The sequence below is a fragment of the Homalodisca vitripennis genome, chromosome 2, assembly GCF_021130785.1.
Source record: "Homalodisca vitripennis isolate AUS2020 chromosome 2, UT_GWSS_2.1, whole genome shotgun sequence".
Classification (NCBI taxonomy): domain Eukaryota; kingdom Metazoa; phylum Arthropoda; class Insecta; order Hemiptera; family Cicadellidae; genus Homalodisca; species Homalodisca vitripennis.
Window position 1 is genome coordinate 30,087,542 of NC_060208.1, and position 18,974 is coordinate 30,106,515.

The 18,974-nt window shown below is 31.7% G+C and overlaps 1 protein-coding gene across 3 annotated transcripts in view; it reads right to left on the reverse strand.

Moving 5' to 3' along the window:
* Positions 1 to 18,974, reverse strand: part of LOC124353758 (replication factor C subunit 1) — a 35,061-nt gene that overhangs the window by 9,077 nt on the left and 7,010 nt on the right. For all 3 annotated transcript variants that reach the window (XM_046803750.1, XM_046803749.1, XM_046803751.1), the window contains exons 2-10: positions 10,636 to 12,727; positions 8,120 to 8,239; positions 7,769 to 7,924; positions 6,145 to 6,289; positions 4,786 to 5,044; positions 3,646 to 3,826; positions 2,192 to 2,340; positions 1,135 to 1,255; positions 588 to 676 (exon numbers count right to left, since the gene is read on the reverse strand). In XM_046803750.1, the coding sequence (XP_046659706.1) occupies positions 588 to 676; positions 1,135 to 1,255; positions 2,192 to 2,340; positions 3,646 to 3,826; positions 4,786 to 5,044; positions 6,145 to 6,289; positions 7,769 to 7,924; positions 8,120 to 8,239; positions 10,636 to 12,721 (3,306 nt within the window). In that variant the 5' untranslated portion in view covers positions 12,722 to 12,727. The remainder of the gene's footprint in view (positions 1 to 587; positions 677 to 1,134; positions 1,256 to 2,191; positions 2,341 to 3,645; positions 3,827 to 4,785; positions 5,045 to 6,144; positions 6,290 to 7,768; positions 7,925 to 8,119; positions 8,240 to 10,635; positions 12,728 to 18,974) is intronic.

Consider the following 18,974-nt stretch of genomic DNA (forward strand, 5'->3'; position numbering starts at 1 on the left):
TCTAACATCTACTTACCTGCATCAGTTATGTCTCAGACACCAATGATTATGTCAATTTGATGAGAGACCAATGTTATATCATCATGAATATTTTTGTTTCCTGTCATTAAAAATGCTCGCCAAACGACAAGTGATTTCAATTGACATTATTTCACTACAGCAAACACTACATACCTCCGTAATGAAGTTTTACTGCAGTTTCATTTTTTAGTGGTCAAAAGCAAATAATTCTGTCAATTTCATAATTGGTGGCAAGGTGAAGTGGAGCCTCCATTGTGACTGACTTGTACAGAATGACTGTTCGAGACTAAGCAAGTATTATCAATGGTACCAACATACCCTACTAAAATACCCTACTTAGAGCAATCACTTAGGAGTGAAAAATTAGAAAAACTTACTTTTTAATAAACTAGAACTTTAAACAAAATGACTAGACTGTATATATTTTTAGTAAACAATTCCACACTGTGTAATCTCTCAGAGTACATACCTACAGTAACTCTTAATAAAACGCACATATCTTAAACTATATACAAAAAAATACAATAGATTTCAGACTACACATTTATTTACAAAGTTGTACTTACATCTTCAACCAGAATAAGAGATGTCTTTTCAGTCTTGGCTTCAGTCGATAATTTGGATTTCTTCTTCTTTTTCATTTTCACCGTCTTTTCTGTAAAAAAAAAACACACTTTTAGCTATAGACTTACACTAAAGTTTAAAAAAAATCTAAAATTATCAGTATTTTTACATCTAGCTCTGTGTGATCCATGACATCTTTGTTGGATTTAGTGGACAAAAGAAAGATCTTACCACAAAATGTATCAAAATGTTGTTACAAATTATATTGTTCAGGAATCCATCATGAGGAATTTGGATCATTGAAGCATAAAACTATACCTTAACTAATATCAGAACCTAAACAGGAGAAACCATTGTAAATCTTTACTGGTAAACAAATCTTTCTTTTGAACATCTGCACTATTTTAATTCTGAAGACTAATATTGGTTTATAGCTCAGTAAACAGTAAAGTAACGTACAAAATGTGGCAAAAGTATTCATCACGAGTGGTTAAATAGAGGTTTCATTTATAAAACAAAATGTAATGTAAATTATAATAAAATTCTTACGGTTGTTAAACAGTCCATTGAGTGGTTGTGCTCTCTCCACTTGGTGGGATTGGGTAGACTCGGAGAACTCGGCTAGGATCCGTTTGCCGGAGCGATTACATGACGAATTGATCTCCAACACCTTGAGACAAAACGAATGTAATTTATATTTATTCAAATGAATGTACTAATAACTCGATATATAGAGGATTACCAATGGAGTAGCTTCACACATCATCCTACATAATTTGCTTAATGACAGCAAACATTAAGCCACTATGACTGATACAGCCCCTGGGAAGTGATGGTTGTGAAACACATTTTCACATGGTCATATGACTTACTCCCAGCCAGACAACTATTGGCTACTTACGTTTAGAATATAGAATTGTGTCTGCATATGTATTAGTCAGTAATAACTACGCGCCACATTCATCAGATGGCAGTATCATGTCAAACTGCATGTACTATAATGTACCATAATGAACAAGAACCGGTGATGCCTGATTGATTTTTCTCTTGGAAGAATTATGTGTTACTCTGTAGAACAGGTGTTAATCAGTTGATTTATACTTAATATAAGCTTAAATAACTGTTAAAACATTTTTATATAACATATTCAAATAAAACTAAATGTTTCGTAATAACAAATTCCGATTGCTTTACATGATTTAGAGTGTCTATAAACCTTTCACATGTATGACAAGGTCCTTAAAAATGTCATCAATAAAAAAAATCATAAACCATCAAAATAATAATTGTAAAACATTGCTACTGAACCAAATTATTATTGCTTCATATTTTTCTGAAAACAACTAAACATGTTACATAAAATAAAATATTAATAACATTTGTAGTGCACAACAATTTAATACAAAATCTTAAAATTTACTTAATGAGTATCAGCACACAGAGCATGACCACAATTACACAATTTTAAACATACAGCAGTTATAACCAAGTTGCATTGCATGTTAAAAAAACGCAGAATAAGGAATATAATATTCTTGTTTCAGATCATCAGACCTAATATCAAAAAGCCCTGTCATGATAAACTACAACTAGTAAATAAGCCTACCTTACAATCCAGCTCGTTGGCTAAGGCGTACACTGCACTGGTCTTGCCGCAGCCACAAGGTCCGGTGAGCACAGCCATATTGTTGACTGTACTACCCTCACCATCGCTGTCATCATTCACAAACTCGTCTCCACTGCTCTCGCTGCCTTCTGTAACAATGCCGTCCACTTGATCATCCTTTTAATTTAATACGTCTTGGATTTTAATCATTGTGGTTCACTGAAGTGCTGGATTGTAAAGCGTGTTCTCTGATCACACTAATCATCTCATATTAGGGATAAGGCACAGAATAATAGCATCTAGTTAATACTACATAAATAATAGTTTAGACCACCACCAAAATGCACCCACCAATGAATCCCCATGAATGATGGTGGTGGTGGCATTCACCTGAATGTAGCTACTAGAGCATAATTGTTATTTTCACATAGATTGAAAATATATTGTTACTGGCTGAAAAACTTATATAAAAGATGATTACGACACATAAATAATTTATATTTATTCTATGTTACATAATTATAAACTGACATTATCCACTATTACAAAGATTTGTACCACTGACTCATAAAATTCATTAGATGTATTTAGTTTGATAAAAAAAGTACTTTAATGAAAAAATGTATGAAGTAAGAATAGTAATAATGAACAAAAAACACCAAGACTGTGTTTTGTTTAGGTTATTTTTTGAAAATTTTCAATTTATTAGTTTACTTAAAATATGTTTGTTTATGATTTTTGTAAGAGTTTAGACTTAAGATTCACAAAGGTATTTATTTTAGACTAATGAAAGTAATATGTAATGAAGACCATAAAACAACATAATATTTAAAATAATCTAAATAGTTTCTCCAATTATGATTAGTTGGTTGAAAAGTGATAGGTTTTATCAAATGTTTCATTTTACTATAAACTAAATAGATCGTTACATATCTAAAATTTAGTTCACATAGAAAACTGTTTAAATCATTTACAACATATGAAAATCTGTAATGAAAACAAATATAACTAATTTTTTTTTCAATTCTCGGTATGAAACTTAAATATTTTAGAGCCTTAAAAATGACACAATATTATAGAATGTTTCATTAACAATACTAAAGCAAAAATTACAATTGGAAAAATACAATCTTAGCAAACTATTTATGAAATTCTTGTGTTTTTGACATTTTAATTGAATCCTTACAGGGAGATAAAATGCAAATAAAATGTGCTTTATGTGAAATTATTATGTTATTCAAAAGTGTTTACTACAACAACAAAGAAAATGCACTCATATTTTACTATGATTTCATTAATTTTTATCATCAGTGGTAAACTACTTTATAATATTTACAGTTCCTATTTAAAAACTTTTAAGAAACGTTTTGTTACTGCAGTCACTTAGGTCTTCAGAATGATGAAAACATGCATTTCTGATTGACTCCAGAAGTTTATGAGCTGTATAAATTTACCTCTTCTTCTTCGATTTTTCAGTGTCTCCAGCCACGTCTTCAGTTTCTTGATACTCTCGGAGTTTCCCACCATGTCTGCAGCTTTAGTCGGTTTATAAACATCTGTCCAAACTGTCGAATCCGCTTTACTCTTGTACTCCTTCAGCTTCTTGAACAACGCTTTCACTTCTGTCTTTGGCTCCTTTAAACACATACATATCCACATAAAAATCTGTAAGTCAAATATTCAGCTAGACTTTAATATCATATATTTGTAAATGAGGGCAGACTCAATTCAATTCAAAACAGCTTTATTCACTTTGCATATACACATATATACAAGAATAGTGTGAGGATTTGATTCATGTTCTTACTTAATTAGAGAGAAAAAAAAAAACATGAATACATAACAGAAAATACAAGATTTATCAACAGGAAATAGAAAAAGTTTAAAATACAATTATTACAGACAAGAAGTATACGTTTATCAGATTCCTATACTTTATGAATAACAGACTTAAATTCTTAGCTTAGAGTTTATTTTTGACAATGAAAGATTGCGAAAGAACAGGATTTTTCCAAACATTTGCCATTGTTTACTGATTCAAGAAATCACTGATGTCTTAACAATTTTCATCTGAAATATTTAAAAAGTTTTCTTATTTGAGATAACCAAATAATTTTAAAATTTAGAAAATGTTAATCTTAAATTTTGAATTTAGTTACTTATACAATGTTAGTTGTATATATTTACTAACTTCGGCACAGTTCACTCGACAGTATAAACCAATAGTGGAGTTCTCATTGCTTCAACCTGTATTTCACTCTCACTATGGTTTAATATTTTAAAAATAAAGATTCAACCTTATTCACCATCCACAGCCTGTAATAGAGACAATCAAAATTACGAAAAACAGAAAGAATTTTTATTTAAAATGAATTAAATAGCAACATTAAATTACTTGAATAAATATATTTTAAAATAGAAAAAAATGTGATTATACATTAAAAATGAATACGAGGATTCAATAGCTTTGGGTCTCTTACAGGCAAGCTTTAATGTAAACATTTCCTAATTATCAATGCAAATTAGTTTTTGTGAATTAAAATTTTTACTGAATACAAAAAAATACATATAATTTATAAGAAATTCAGACCCACCTCCTCCTTCAATTGTTCCAGAAACGCTTTAACATCGCCTGTTCCTGGCCGTTGAAAGACAGGAATTTCTGGTTCCTCTGGGTCAATTCTTGATATCAAAGTGTCCCAAGAGGCAGATGGGGAGGGGGGCTGGAGAGATGTTGAAACACTGCAGGGGGGTGGCAAACGACACATTGGTACATTGATACCATCCCAAGCATTGTTCTGTGTCACATGGCTCACTGTAGGGAACGGAGCAGGCTGGCCAACCAGTGCCTCACTGAAAGATTTTTAAAAATGGTTGTAATTTCCATATTGATACGTTTATTAGCTGAGCGTTATCACTCTTTTGGGAAGTAACCAATTTTCTCTTCTGTCTGTCCGCACGGTATCTTGAGAACGAATTGAGCTACAGAATTGAAATTTTAAATAATGCTTCATTTATAAATGAGCATGGTGAGTTTGATAATGGTTTGTCATTCGATGGAATTTAGCTTATTATGCCCCTGTTACGTGACATGTGGTCTGGCATACTTCTGCTGTATAATGTAAATAACTAGACAAAATGTTAACCTATTCTACAAAAAAGTAGGATCTTTCAACCACAGTTTTAAGATGTTAAAATAAGTGATCTGTGTTTTTAGTTTAATTTTTTTTTTAAGTTTAAATTTAACACAATACTATAGTTAAGTTGTTACAAAATATTCTGCAATGTTGGTCAATATTTATCGCCAACTCGGTGCTAGACAGTGGCAACAAAATATTTTCATTTAAATTTAATCTAAATTAGTTTTTAGCTTTCGATTCCTTTTCTTTTTCCAAAATACTTTAAAGCAATATATTAATATAATCCTAACACGAACGTTAGTTCTCAAAGTAGCTTTTTCTATTTCTTTAATTTTTACTTTCAACCAACCATTAGCCCTGCTGTACATTTACCTAATAGGCCTATTGAGTCAAAACCTATCAACAGGTCTTATTAATCACTTTCAAAATCATCACCTAACAACAATTTACCAACTTAATTAACAAAAACCACAGTTTTTTGTAACACGGCTAAAAATTCCAACAAACTAATAATGAATGTGTTTGTCTATAAAAAAACTAAAAGATGTTTGTAAAAGACTACAACAAACACAGTCAGTCATAATATATTTGAATTTATGCAATTCCGTGAACAGTAAAAGTTAAATGATGCATACAACCTGAGTTCATCCCAACATCTGAGTTCCCATCTCGACAGCTTGTTTTCAATGTGCAGTGAATTTTATATTTCACCAATGCATAGTTACAAAAGTCTACACAATAATAAACAGATTTGAATTGATTAAATTAAATTGGTCACAATTATTTACATTTTCTTAGTAAAAGATATCTTACTTTCTCACATTCTCTACTTTACGCTTGATGACTTCAGGAACACCACTTTCCAAAAACAGCATTTTGGCCCTCAATTTGGCCTCGTCCACAGGGGCCTCTTTGAGTGGCCGAGCCTTACCCTTCTGGAAAAATGGCCACAGTTTCACTGAAAATCAAGAAACCAAATTATTATGTTACACCAATTAAGAAATTGTACATCTCATTTATGATGTAATACAATGAAATTGTCTTGTCTATTTTCCACAATTCAATGTATGATAGAATTCTATGATGCAACACCAATAACTATGTCGGTTTCCAAAGTAAAAGAAGGTTTAATACTTTTTCAATGCCAAAATCTCACACTAAAAAGTTTTCAAAAAATTTATAATTCTCACAATGTTTATTTTATATACTAAATCACATTGTTCACAATACGTATTAAGAAACAACGTAACTTAAAAATACTTGATAATACCAACATTAGACTACGGGATATCACTTCAGAGTATGTCAAATACGGTTTCTAGATGTACGAATGTAAACAATTTGTTTTATGCTACAGACCACAGTGGCAAAATGTTTTGTAAGCTGTGGTGCAGTATAGCGTAAAAGTGACCAAACAATGCTGGTAGGTCTAACATGATTACCCTGATGTATTACGGCCTTTTATCACAGATAGCCCTAACAGTAAGTTAATCATGGCATTTGATTGGCCAGGTCATAAGGTGCATTGCTAATGCAGTTTCAACTGCATCAGTGAAGTCATGTTGATGACACAAAACAATAACTCATAAAAACTGTGTAAATTGTATTGATACACAGCAACACATAACTACATTAGGTAGTTGTATAATTTAATTCCAGCCAAAAGTGATCTCTTTTAACCCATTGTGGATCACTGACGAGCTGGGCTCGTCACGCAGCGGCCGGGCCTAACGGCACGATGACGAGCTCAGGTCGCAAAAGCGGTCTGCTTTTAAGTTTCCCTCCAAATAGTTCTTTTAATGTCTGATAGATCGGGCGATCGTCTTCACTTGTCAACTAAGAGTGTCTAACAACAGTCTACGTTTAGAGTTTTCAAAAGTTTTATAAATATCCTACAGATCGCAGTTGTATGTCGAAGTTGAAAAATCATTCATATGAGTTTACTCTGTGCTTTTTAGCGCTTCTGATTGGGTGTTTCCTCAGTTGTTATTATAATACTTTTGAGGTTAGTGACACAACTAAACGACGCAGACGTACATATTGGTGGGTTTAGTCTATACAATGGCCCGGATGTTGAAATCGCTTCGATCGAGCCGCTTTATTTAGACTATGATTCAGACATCATCCCTGCCACCCCGGAACCTTACTTGCGTGTTATCGTTCCTACATCACGGATACCCCAGCAGGCCCATGTTCCATCTGAACGAATACCTTCACAGCTGAATATTCTAGTATACATAAGCGAGCGACACGATGTGGCACACCATTGCTGTTCGTTCGGCCACTGACCGTAAATTAATTCGTGCCTGCTGGTGCCCGCGGGCCAAAACAATACGATCCGCAATGGGTTAAAAGTTAAGAAATACTGCAATAAAAGCAAAACACAATCTTAATCTGCAATATAAACTTAATTAACCTCCTTAATAGTCTCACTCACCAGGGGGTTTGGGAGATTCAACTTTCTTCTCTTCATCTGATGAAGTAAGCTTAAGTCGTTTTGCACTTCTTGGAAGTGTTTTTCTCTTGTTATTTTTTTGGCTATTCTTCAAAGAGTCACCGTCGTCTTCATCTCCATCACCATCATCAATAACAACTGAAATAAAGATGATATGTTCATTACTGACCAAATAAACCAAAACTATAATGTAACTTTTAATGTGTGATTTTAACATTTTAAACTGAATACTTTAACATTGTAAGAATGTAAATATAATAAGTTACACACTAATACACATAACAGTGTTACAAAGTCTGTAAAAACCAGAACAGTATTGAAAATTAATATTACCGATTGAAGAGTTATCATTCTCAATCACTTCATCATTTTCATGTGTTTCTGACTTAATTTGTGAATTTAATTTTTTCTGTTCTATGACCTGGATGGAATCCTTAGAGTCCTCTTCAGAGTCTAAAAGAAATACACAACAGATATTATTAAGCAAACAAATACAAAAACTTATAAAATAATGTAATCTGTATTCGTCTTAGAATATTTGCCATTAATCAGAAATCAAAGCGTGGTTACAGTTTTTATTTAACTGGGTATAAATCAGCGATCAAAGTGTTAAACATCACATTTCTGCAGAGGAGCTCACCATTAATTAGGAGTTCAACTCTACAATCAATATAATTTTCTCATCATATACCCTTATAATTTACACTGTATTCAATGTTATCATAAAACTTTGAATCAACAATAGATCAAAACAGCAGAAAAATTAGCAGAATAGTATAAAATGAGCAACATGGAATTAAATAGAAGTGCCAACATATCAGGCACGTTTTTAAAGTAAGGGACTTTTTTGGGCAAAAACATTTGGGTTATCAAAGCCATTAGTAAGACTCGCCTCTTTAGTTCCTTCATCTGCCAACTCGTCTCCAGATATTCCAACATGATCTGGTACCTAAAGTAAGGTTACAACTATCCCTTACTTTAAGGTACTCCAACACCCCTGTCTACTAAACACCTCCCAACAGGGACCGAAATGGATGGCGTCTGAACCAGTACATCTTACGCCTCAGCACAGAGACAAGCTCACCGACACCAGATAGAACTAACAGTGCCGGGTATTGTCATGTACTGGAACGATCTAACAAGACTAAGAAGAAATAGGAAAGAAAGAGGAGAAAAGACTACTGGAGTTTCAGAGTCTAAAAGGGAAGTAGAAGAGTGGAGACAAGGTTGGCCACATTTTTAATTTGGAAAACAAAGAAGAGTGGAATCGCATTTCGAAAGGAAGTAAAATGAGTATCCCATATTGCAATTAGTGGAAGTAACAGAATACTCAGCTCAGGTAACCCCATGGTTGCTTTCCACGGACACGTAGAGATTATGAGCCTCTGGGGAAAAGGGCCTTTTTATAACATAAAACCCCAAACAATATTAAAATAAAATTGTAAGTTTTAGCTTTGTATTAGCACTACTGTTTTGATAATATACAAGGGCTATTCAGAAAGTAAGGAAAGTTTCAATCTGAAGCTGCCAGGCATGCCAATCACATCTTGTTCGTGCTTGACACCTCAGTCAGCGTCCAGCCATGACCACGGAAATATCTCCACACTGCCCGGTTTTTTTTATTTTCAAATTTGAAATGTTTGCTGCAATTGAAAATCCTGCCAGTTATGAAGTGCGATCCGTGATTCGTCTGAGTTTGGCAAAACATAAAAAAACTAATAGAAATTCATTAGGAACTGATTCATTGGGAACTGTGTGTAGTATACGAGGACAATGTAATATGACTGAAAGTTCTGTCAGGAAGTGGTGCATTCAGTTTAAAAATGGCAGAACAAATGTTCATGGTCAAGAGAAGAATGGACGCTCAAGCATTGTGACTGATGATCTGATAGCAAGTAGCTGAAAATATTTGTGGTGAAAACGGCCGTTCACAATAACCGACCTTCTTATTTGATTTTCTCAAGCGTGATGCAACAATAAACTCTCAGCATTACTGCGAAGCTTTGTAAAACCTTAGGAGAGCTGTCTAAAACAAGCACCAAGGAAAACTGTTATCCAAAATTTTGCTTTTGCCCGACCTTACACAGCAAACCGTACGCAAGAACTCTTAAACATGTTCAATTGGTATTTTCACTTATTCCTAAAAATAAAGACCAGGTTAGCAACACAGTGTTTTCACAAGGATGAGGAGTTCCAGATACGCGTCACTGGCGCAGAATTCTATAACAGGAATTTCAAAGCTTGTCTTGAGCTGTCAGTGCCTGAATTTGTATGTTGATTATGTAGAAAAGTGGTATTTTAGTACCTCTTTCACATGTATATAATAAAATGTTTTTCTTGTACTTGGTTTAAAAAAAATTCCAAAACGCTCCTTACTTTCTGAATAGCCCTTGTGTATTAAATAGTCTATTTAAATAAAAAAAAATAACAATTAGAATGCTTTTACATAGTTATGAGAAAAATATTTTAAATTCTCATACTAAAATATTCAGAATTTGTTGTGGTTTTTATTAGAATAGTTTACTATATATTTTTACATTAATATATTTAAATGTAAAAATGTTGGATAATCAAATGATAAAATACAGAAAAGTTTGAAGATATTCTCTAGATAAACAAAAAAATATCAAAATCTGTTTCAATGCATACCAAGTATATTTTTAAAATGAGATCTCTCGTAATTCTATGATTAAAAATATAGGAATAAAATTGTTTGAAGTTTAAAATTGTTCTTATAGAGCTAAAATGAAGATGGGTACCAATAACTAGAAGAAGAAAATAGAAGGCTCTTAGGCTTCTATTAACATAATTAGATTTTAGTAATAATAAAATATATTATTGGCACTTACCTGACAATGGATTGCTGGCACGACTTATTCTGACTTTCATTACCCATGGAGATGATGAATTTGGATTTTTATAGGATTTTTCTTCAGAACTTTTTTCTTTGCAATTTGAGTTTCTAGATTTTGGTGTAAAATATCCATTCAAAGTAGAAGATTTTTTCTTTGGAGTTTTCAAATCGTTTGTACTGTTATCAGAAACATTTTTAGTTGGTGTTCTTAAACTTGAATCTTGGCTTTTTTTATTAGATGATTTAGGGCTTATGAGATTGATTTCTTCCTTTACTTCAGAAGAAACTTCTTTACTTGATGATTTAGTTTCAACTAGAGTTTGAGATGCACTTTTTACAAAACCATGTAGATCACTAGACATTTTGTGGTTTTTCAATTTTTTAGTATTAATTTCTTCTGACTTATTCTTTGGAATATTTATTTTTAATGGTTTACTCAATTTTGGATCGTTTGATAAAACATCCTTGACATTTTCTTTGGAACTAGGACAATTCTTATTTGATTTGTCAAGGTTGTTACTTATTTTTTGGTTTTGTAACTTTGTTTTCTTCTGACTATGTTTTTCAACTGATCCCACTATTCTTTTTTCATTGTTGGGCAAACTTTTAATATCAGGGACTTCAATTTCTGCATTCTTCAAAGGCACATTTTGTTTATCTTTTTTAGAAACAAATATGCTGGCTAAATTGCTTTGTATGATTTTTGAAGGATCATTTTCTTTAACAACAGTATTAACTTGCGTTTCTAATTTTGGAGACATTTGTGCATTAATATTGACTGGAATGTTTTCGTCCACAATTTCCTCTGAACAAACTACTTCAATAACATCACTGTTCTCAAGTTTAATTTTATTTTTGCGCATTTTTGACTTACTAGTGAAGGGAAGTTTATCCAAACTACGTCTATTTGGCTTCTTCCCATCATTTGGAGGTAAATGGACTAAAACTTCCACTTTAATTTTTTCTGGTTTCTGTTTTAAAGCAGTTTCTTTATCAACTTTATTGAAGTAACTGAACAAGCTGTTTCGGGATGAATCGGGACTTTTCTCATTTACAGATTGCTCTAGACCACTAATAGAAAGACATGCAGATTCTTTTTGTTTTATAGATGTTTCATTATCAGATTCTGAGAACAATTTGGTTTTTAAGCATTTCTTTTTTTTACTCTGTAATATTTGTTCATCACATGGTTTGCTATCATCATTCTCAATCTCTTCATCCAATGGATATTTGTCTTTAGCATTACTCAAATTACCTTTTACTTTTTTAAGTGTGCCTTTAATTTTATCTTTATTTTCCACACTCTTACCATCCAAATTTATATCACATTTCCTATTACTCAGTTTTGAGGATTTTGCAACTTTACTTGTACTTCCATTGGTACTATTGAAGTAACTGAATAGACTCTTTCGAGATGAATCAGGACTCTTCTCACTGTCTAAAGGCTGTTCAACTGTGCTTTCAGAACTATCTTTTCCATGAACCTTTTCTTTCACTTTGGAAGTGATTTCAATATCAGATTTGGTCAGAGAATTTTTCTTTAAACGTTTTTTTCCCTTAGTGTGCACAACTAGTTCACCAACGGGTATGCTATTGCAAGTGTCATGTTTATTAACTATTAGACTTCTGTCTTCAACATTAACCAGACTATTCTTTTCCTTATTGGATGTGTCTTTAATTTGTCCATGATCTTCTACATCATTACAACTAGATTTTAAATCAGATTTCTTGTTACTCAGTTTTATTGATTTAGACACTTTAATTTTTTTACAACTTGTGTTATGATCTTGCTGGCGTTTCCGTTTTTTGTTATCCACTGGAGCAGCATTATCATCTTTAATAACGTCAGTTTTTAAATTATTACCTGATTTGGTTTCATATACGTCAGAACTGGATTCTTTTAAAGCTGGTTTATTTTTCTCACGTTTGGCTTTACTTTTGGAGAGACTTAACTTTCTTTTTTTAGTTGGTAGTTCTTTATTTTCAACCGGTTCATTGGTATTAGAATTTTGAGATGTACACTGAGATTTTGAAACATCTTCATCCTTGGGTGAATTGAAGTAATGGGTCAAATCTTTCATTGTATTCTGAAAATAAAAATGTTTATATCAGGAATAATAAGCATAGAAATCTACCAACACAACGGGTAAACAGAATAACCCCCCTTAAGAGTGTTTGGTTAACAAACATGTTTTCATAAAAATCAATTCTAGTAAATTACAAGTTATCTATGGATTCCATATGTACTTTATTTGATTAAGGACAGCTCTCATATTTTTTGTGAACACTAATGTTAAAGATTGAGTACGTCACTTGAGTTAGTATCTGTCAGGTGGGAGGTCAGTTTGGCAACACAACATAACTTTCGTTGGCTGAGATTAAATGGTGGACCGTAGGAGACATGCCCTCAACTGTCTTCTTTGGTGCACTCTAGTATAGAGTACATCCTATGGGTCCATATGGGTTTTTTAATTTTATAAAAGCATATTTCAAAAACAGGTTTAAGCTAATAACTTGGCACTAGTAATTTATGTTGAGCTAATTTAACCATTTGACTGATCAACAAATAGTTTTATCTCCAAAAAGATATGAATTATTACACGGGTATTCTCTAAATGGGTAGGCTACAATTTTTTTTAGCTTTTATAAATAATAACATAAAAATTGAAATTAGTCTTTTCATTTAGATCTTCAATATCACATTAGGAAAAATAGAAAAGGGCCTAAAAATTATTTACACAAATAAGTGTTTATTTTTATATTTATCAATAACTCCTCTCCTCCTATTTTGTCACTAATAAACTAGTAATATTTTTAACATAAAAATTCTTGACTTGGTAAAATAATTTAAAAAAATACTTACACGAATGAGAGGCAATTTGTTGGAAATCCAGAAGGTCAAATTGTATGTTCTACTGAATTAAATTTTTTGTGACCTCTGTCAGTTTATATTTATAGATTTTGTTGTTTTTGAAACCAGTGGCAAACATGTTTGACAAGGCATTCAGCATTTACACCAACACCAAATAATTATATTACAATGGTAAATTTGTATCGTTTTTGGAGATAAAAACATGTTTTGTTGATCAGTCAAACGGTTAAATGATTTCAACATAATGATATAACTTTTGGATAATTGATTTAACCAAAACATTTGATTGTATTATTCATGATATCTTAATATAAAAAATCTTTAGGTGTGGTATTAAAGACAATGAGCTTAACATGCTGACTGCGGCAATGTTTTACAGGACACATTCTCAGTACAAGTTGATGGCTTCATTCAATATAGAGCCACAGCGAAGGTGTTAAACTATTGGTATTACATTTAAGGTGTAAAAAACAGATGATTATCCAGGGCAGTGATAAATCTGATTTTAAACAGGTAGAAATTGGTGTACCACAAGGATCTTTACTTGATCCTAACTATTTGTAATTGCTATTAATCACTCTGCATTTAATTTTTCTTGCTTATCAGTCCTATATGCAGATGATATTAAGCTCCTTAACTGAATTACTGAAAGAAGAATAACAAGATTTGAAAATAGCCCCAGAGTGGTTTGAAGCAAACCGAAATGGAATAAGCTCAGATGGCATAATCATTTTCCACTTCAAAATTGCAGCTTTAAAATTTTTCTAAATTAAACATCTCTAAAAGCACTAATTGCACAATACATTTATTAAAGTAAAGTCTTGTTGGACATTAAATAACAAATTAAACAGTATCCTACTCGTGCAAATTGGTTAAAAATAAAAGAGTCACATCTAATTTGGTTTTTAAGCTTTCTTACATATGTAGAAAGAGTTCTCTTAGATGCAAGGACTAAATAATTTTTCTAATATAAATATCACTTAATTTAAAATCACAAAAAAAACAATAAATTATATTGTTTAATTCATGAGACCTTTCAACAGTAATCCTTTATCAGACATTTCACAAAGATAAATACAAAAATTACATTTTCGAATACAGTCAAGCATATGGGATTTTAATACTAAGTTTCTTGTGTGGTTTAGTTTAATTAAAGTGAAAACATAACTTAGTACTGTTCTAAACTACGCAAATATTTGAATGTTATGTTTGTAATATTTGTGAAAATAATAAAATACTGTACTGGTCCACTTTTTTCATCATAAACTAATTTTGGTTTGCTTAATTTATGTAATACGATTCCCATGTGTTTAATGGTGTTATGTGTGGTAAAACGTTTTAATAATTTTACAGTTTCTTTAGAGTATCTGATTTTCAAAGTAATTACAAAATACTGTTTGTTAGCTTAATTGTAATACGTAACCCATGTCATCATGTGTAATTTTGGTTTGCTTAATTTATGTAATACGATTCCCATGTGTTTAATGGTGTTATGTGTGGTAACACGTTTTAATAATTTTACATTTTCTTTTAGAGATAAGTTTTCCAGCATTTATAAAAATGATTATCTAATTAAACAGAGGCCACCATTCAAATCACAGTGCAGCTGTTTTGGTTAGGCAAATTTACTATAAATATTATAGAATGTTATAGAATTGTAGTGTTCTTTAAATTACGATAGTTATCAATATAAAAGAAGTTATGTGAAGCCCGCAGCATATGGTCAAGGTAACTGGGTTATGTGGCAGCTGTGCACATACACTCACTCAAGTATTTGTGACTAGACCATCTAGGCCCAAAGTTTTAATATTTTACTGATCTGTACTATCTTGAGGAATGTTTTTCTTTTGTTGCCATCAGTGTGGGGCAGCACCTGCAGGCTGCACTGATGGTGGAAAGCATTACTGTTAACCCGTTTCTTTCACGTGGATAGCCAGAAAAATAACATAACAACTGATAAAAGGGACGACGAACAATTTTTTATCTTATCTCCTTACACATAAACCTCCTTAGTTTGTTATCCCTCCACCAAAATCCCTGATTTCTCCTAGATCAATAGACTAATTTATTGCAATATAGCCTAAATTTCATAAGTGCTAATAACTTTATGCAATATATGGTTTTTCATCAGCTAAAATTTCTTCCTGAAAAATAGTTTTAGTGTTATTATATAATACACAAAAACTTGAATAACAAAATTTGCTAGCAAGTGATTTAAGTCTTATCCAACACTGAGTGTGTTGGTTATTATTTGCAACTTTAGTTTTAACCAACATTGTTATTATCGATGATTGACGCAATCAAAAATGTTATTTTTTTCCAAAATATTAATAAGTGGTAATTTTTTTCTAAGGCTTTACTTCAGATATTTCGTGTTTACTTTTATTTTCCTCAGTTTGTAAAGCAAAACAAATATTAATTCGAAATACAAAAGACATTTAATTGCACATAAGTAGATCAATGTCTTCTCGGGTTATAGGTCTGATCACGGGACATGGTCACTTGAGGAAGCATCTTCACAGACATGCTCCACAGAAAGCATCTTCGGGAGGATCCGCTCTGTAGAATGTGTGATAGGCAGGATGAAACTGTCGAACACTTGCTCTTTGATTGTCCTACAATAGCAAGGGAGCGGTATGCCATCTTTGGTAGTTTGAACAAGGGTGGTGAATTTCCCCAGGAGGACCTGATAGGTTGTTTTCGGTGGTTTGTGGAACTGCTGAAATCATAGACTGGTAGGCCTCATAGTGTGCTTCCGGGGTGCACAAAAGGCCCTTGGGGCTTAAGTGCATGGCAATAGGCCGCCCCATAGAAAAAGAAGAAGAATTGCACATAAATATCCCCACTACAAAAAAAAACTGTACTGGCGTAGTTCACGGCCAGATTGACGTACAGGTATTCTGCTCGTTCTAAAGAACACTATAACTACTCGTATATGGGTTTAGAAAGTGCAAAGCACAACTACCTATGGTTCTAAAATATTAGAAATGGATACGTCATTTTGCGGTTATAGGCCTATTTGTATACTGCACGTATTGTCATCTACGTTTTTCAGGACTATCTGCGGCGGATAGCTTAGCTGAGTGTTTTGTGATCAAAACAGCTTAATATGGCACCAACAACCATAGTGTGTAGTAGTCTTCACTTCCTTGTGGATAACCATTGCATCCATTACTCAATTACCGCAACGTATTAATTCTAATAAAATAATTTAGTTTTGAAAATTATGTACGTGTTTGTGTGTAGAATACAAGAGCAGTTAAAATATTAAGAAAAAAGTGTATTAATTTTTTAATTGGTCATTGTGTCTTTACAGAGTGAGAGTATGTGTTTGTCATGTAATCGTGTGTTGTTTTAAAATCAGGAAACTGATAATTTTATGTGATCAGAATATACCACATGGTTTGTAAGTAGGTTGTATATACACACATAATTAGGAAGATATGTTTAAGTTAGTTTTTCTTATTTATTGACTTAATGTTTGTTTTTTACATTATATATTATTAGTTTCTAGAAATTGTCAAATTTGTTTTTATCCAAACCAGAAACGAGTTTTGCATTATTAACCTATTGCTATCTTCCTCCTGAACTAACAACAACATTTAAGGGAATGAAAATGAGAAATAATGAATATTTTGAAAAATTAAAAGTGGAACTACTTCTTGATTTTTGAACAATAACTAACTTGTATCAACTATAAACAGAGAAGTACGGTTTTCTAGAGAAGATGCTTCAACAACTTCTCGAAAATGGTTAATCATTCCTACACAGGAGAAAACATAAATAATTACGCATATTTCATATATCTTGTTATAAATGTTTTTTATGTTGTTATATAACTCATTATTATTTATGAGTTTTTCCTATTTCCAGTTCTAAGTTAATAGTTTTTTAATCATTAGAGCTCATTTATTATTTATAAGATGATCACTATGTGCATTATATTAAGTATCTAAATTTAAAATATGATTGTGATTATAGCTATAGATATGATTTATAAACACGTATTCGATAAATGAATATTACGTAACAATGATTCATCAATGTATCAACGATATAAAAAAAGCAGGTCCGCTTATTGTACTCTACCCAATTAGTTAACAAGAAGAATCTTGTACATTAAAATTTTAAAAACAAGTAACATTACAAAACAACAAAACCAACTATGGCCTAAACTTAGATATCAAAGAAACCTTACAATTATAACTTGCCCAGTTCAATATCAATGAGTAACTTAACCGCTTTTGTGAAATGGAAACTTTTCGTTGTTTATTGTTTACGTTAAAATTACTATATAATTAATTGAAATCTTATGATAGAATTATTCCTTTGGATAAGAACAAAATCTAACCATTCAGTAATAGCAATCGAATAACGAGTGTAGGCCGCTTATTAAAGTCTGCCCGGAAATTGTAAGTAGGATAGGCTATCTTAAGAAAAATTAATTTCTACATAATTTTTAGTAAAAATTATGTATTTTTGTAAAAATCATGGGTAGGGTATATAAGCGGACCCGGTTTTTTATATTGAAATTGGCAAACGATATTACTTAATCATAACCATCAATATAATCAATCGATATTAATTAATTATTTTGAACTATTAACTTAAATAATCTATATCAATATCTGTAAACACTGTAAAATAATGTAGGATAATATTTCAATTTTACATAAGTAATTCTGATTATTAAAAATGGCAGTCAATTTTATAAAACTACACGTTGCTTTTTCATGGCTTCAACATGTTGGACTCGTACCCAAAAACCCATTATGTGAAATTTGTGGGAAAGAAACAACTGTAACTGTGAGAGGAGTAAATATGGTCATCTTCAGTTTTCCTAATTTTGGTTATAATAATTTGATCACTGTAAATATCAAATTCATATTTTAATTTAAAATATATGATTGTTATTATGGACTTATAGGTACTTTTATATCGATTGATAGTCTAGGATTTGAGATGCGAGTATTAGGTATCAATGACTATATTCTTCGATATAAAAAACCAGGTACGCTTATCGTACCCTACCCAAAATCATAAAAATATGTTTTTGTTCTTACATTACAATATTTTACAGGGGACTCAGCAATGAACTCCTCTTTTAAATAAAATAAACTGTAAAGCTCTATATTGAATAGTTGTGCTATCCTATATGACAAAAACTTAACTTTGCAGGTCTTATGGCATTTGCTCTCTGCTTAATGTTCTTTAACTTCGTTATTTGTCATTTTAACATCTTAAAACCCTAATATTGTTTTGTTTAAGAGGACGATGGTAATAGGTTAATAACTCAAAACCAGTATTTGCCAGTCCAGAATCCAGCCCTTGACTAACATACCAAAAAACTAAATTTTATTTTTTAAATATACTGTACTATAATAATACACATTTTACTCACATCATTTAAATTGCATATATTAAAAAGAGATTATATGCACAAACAGCAAAATGTCTTCTAA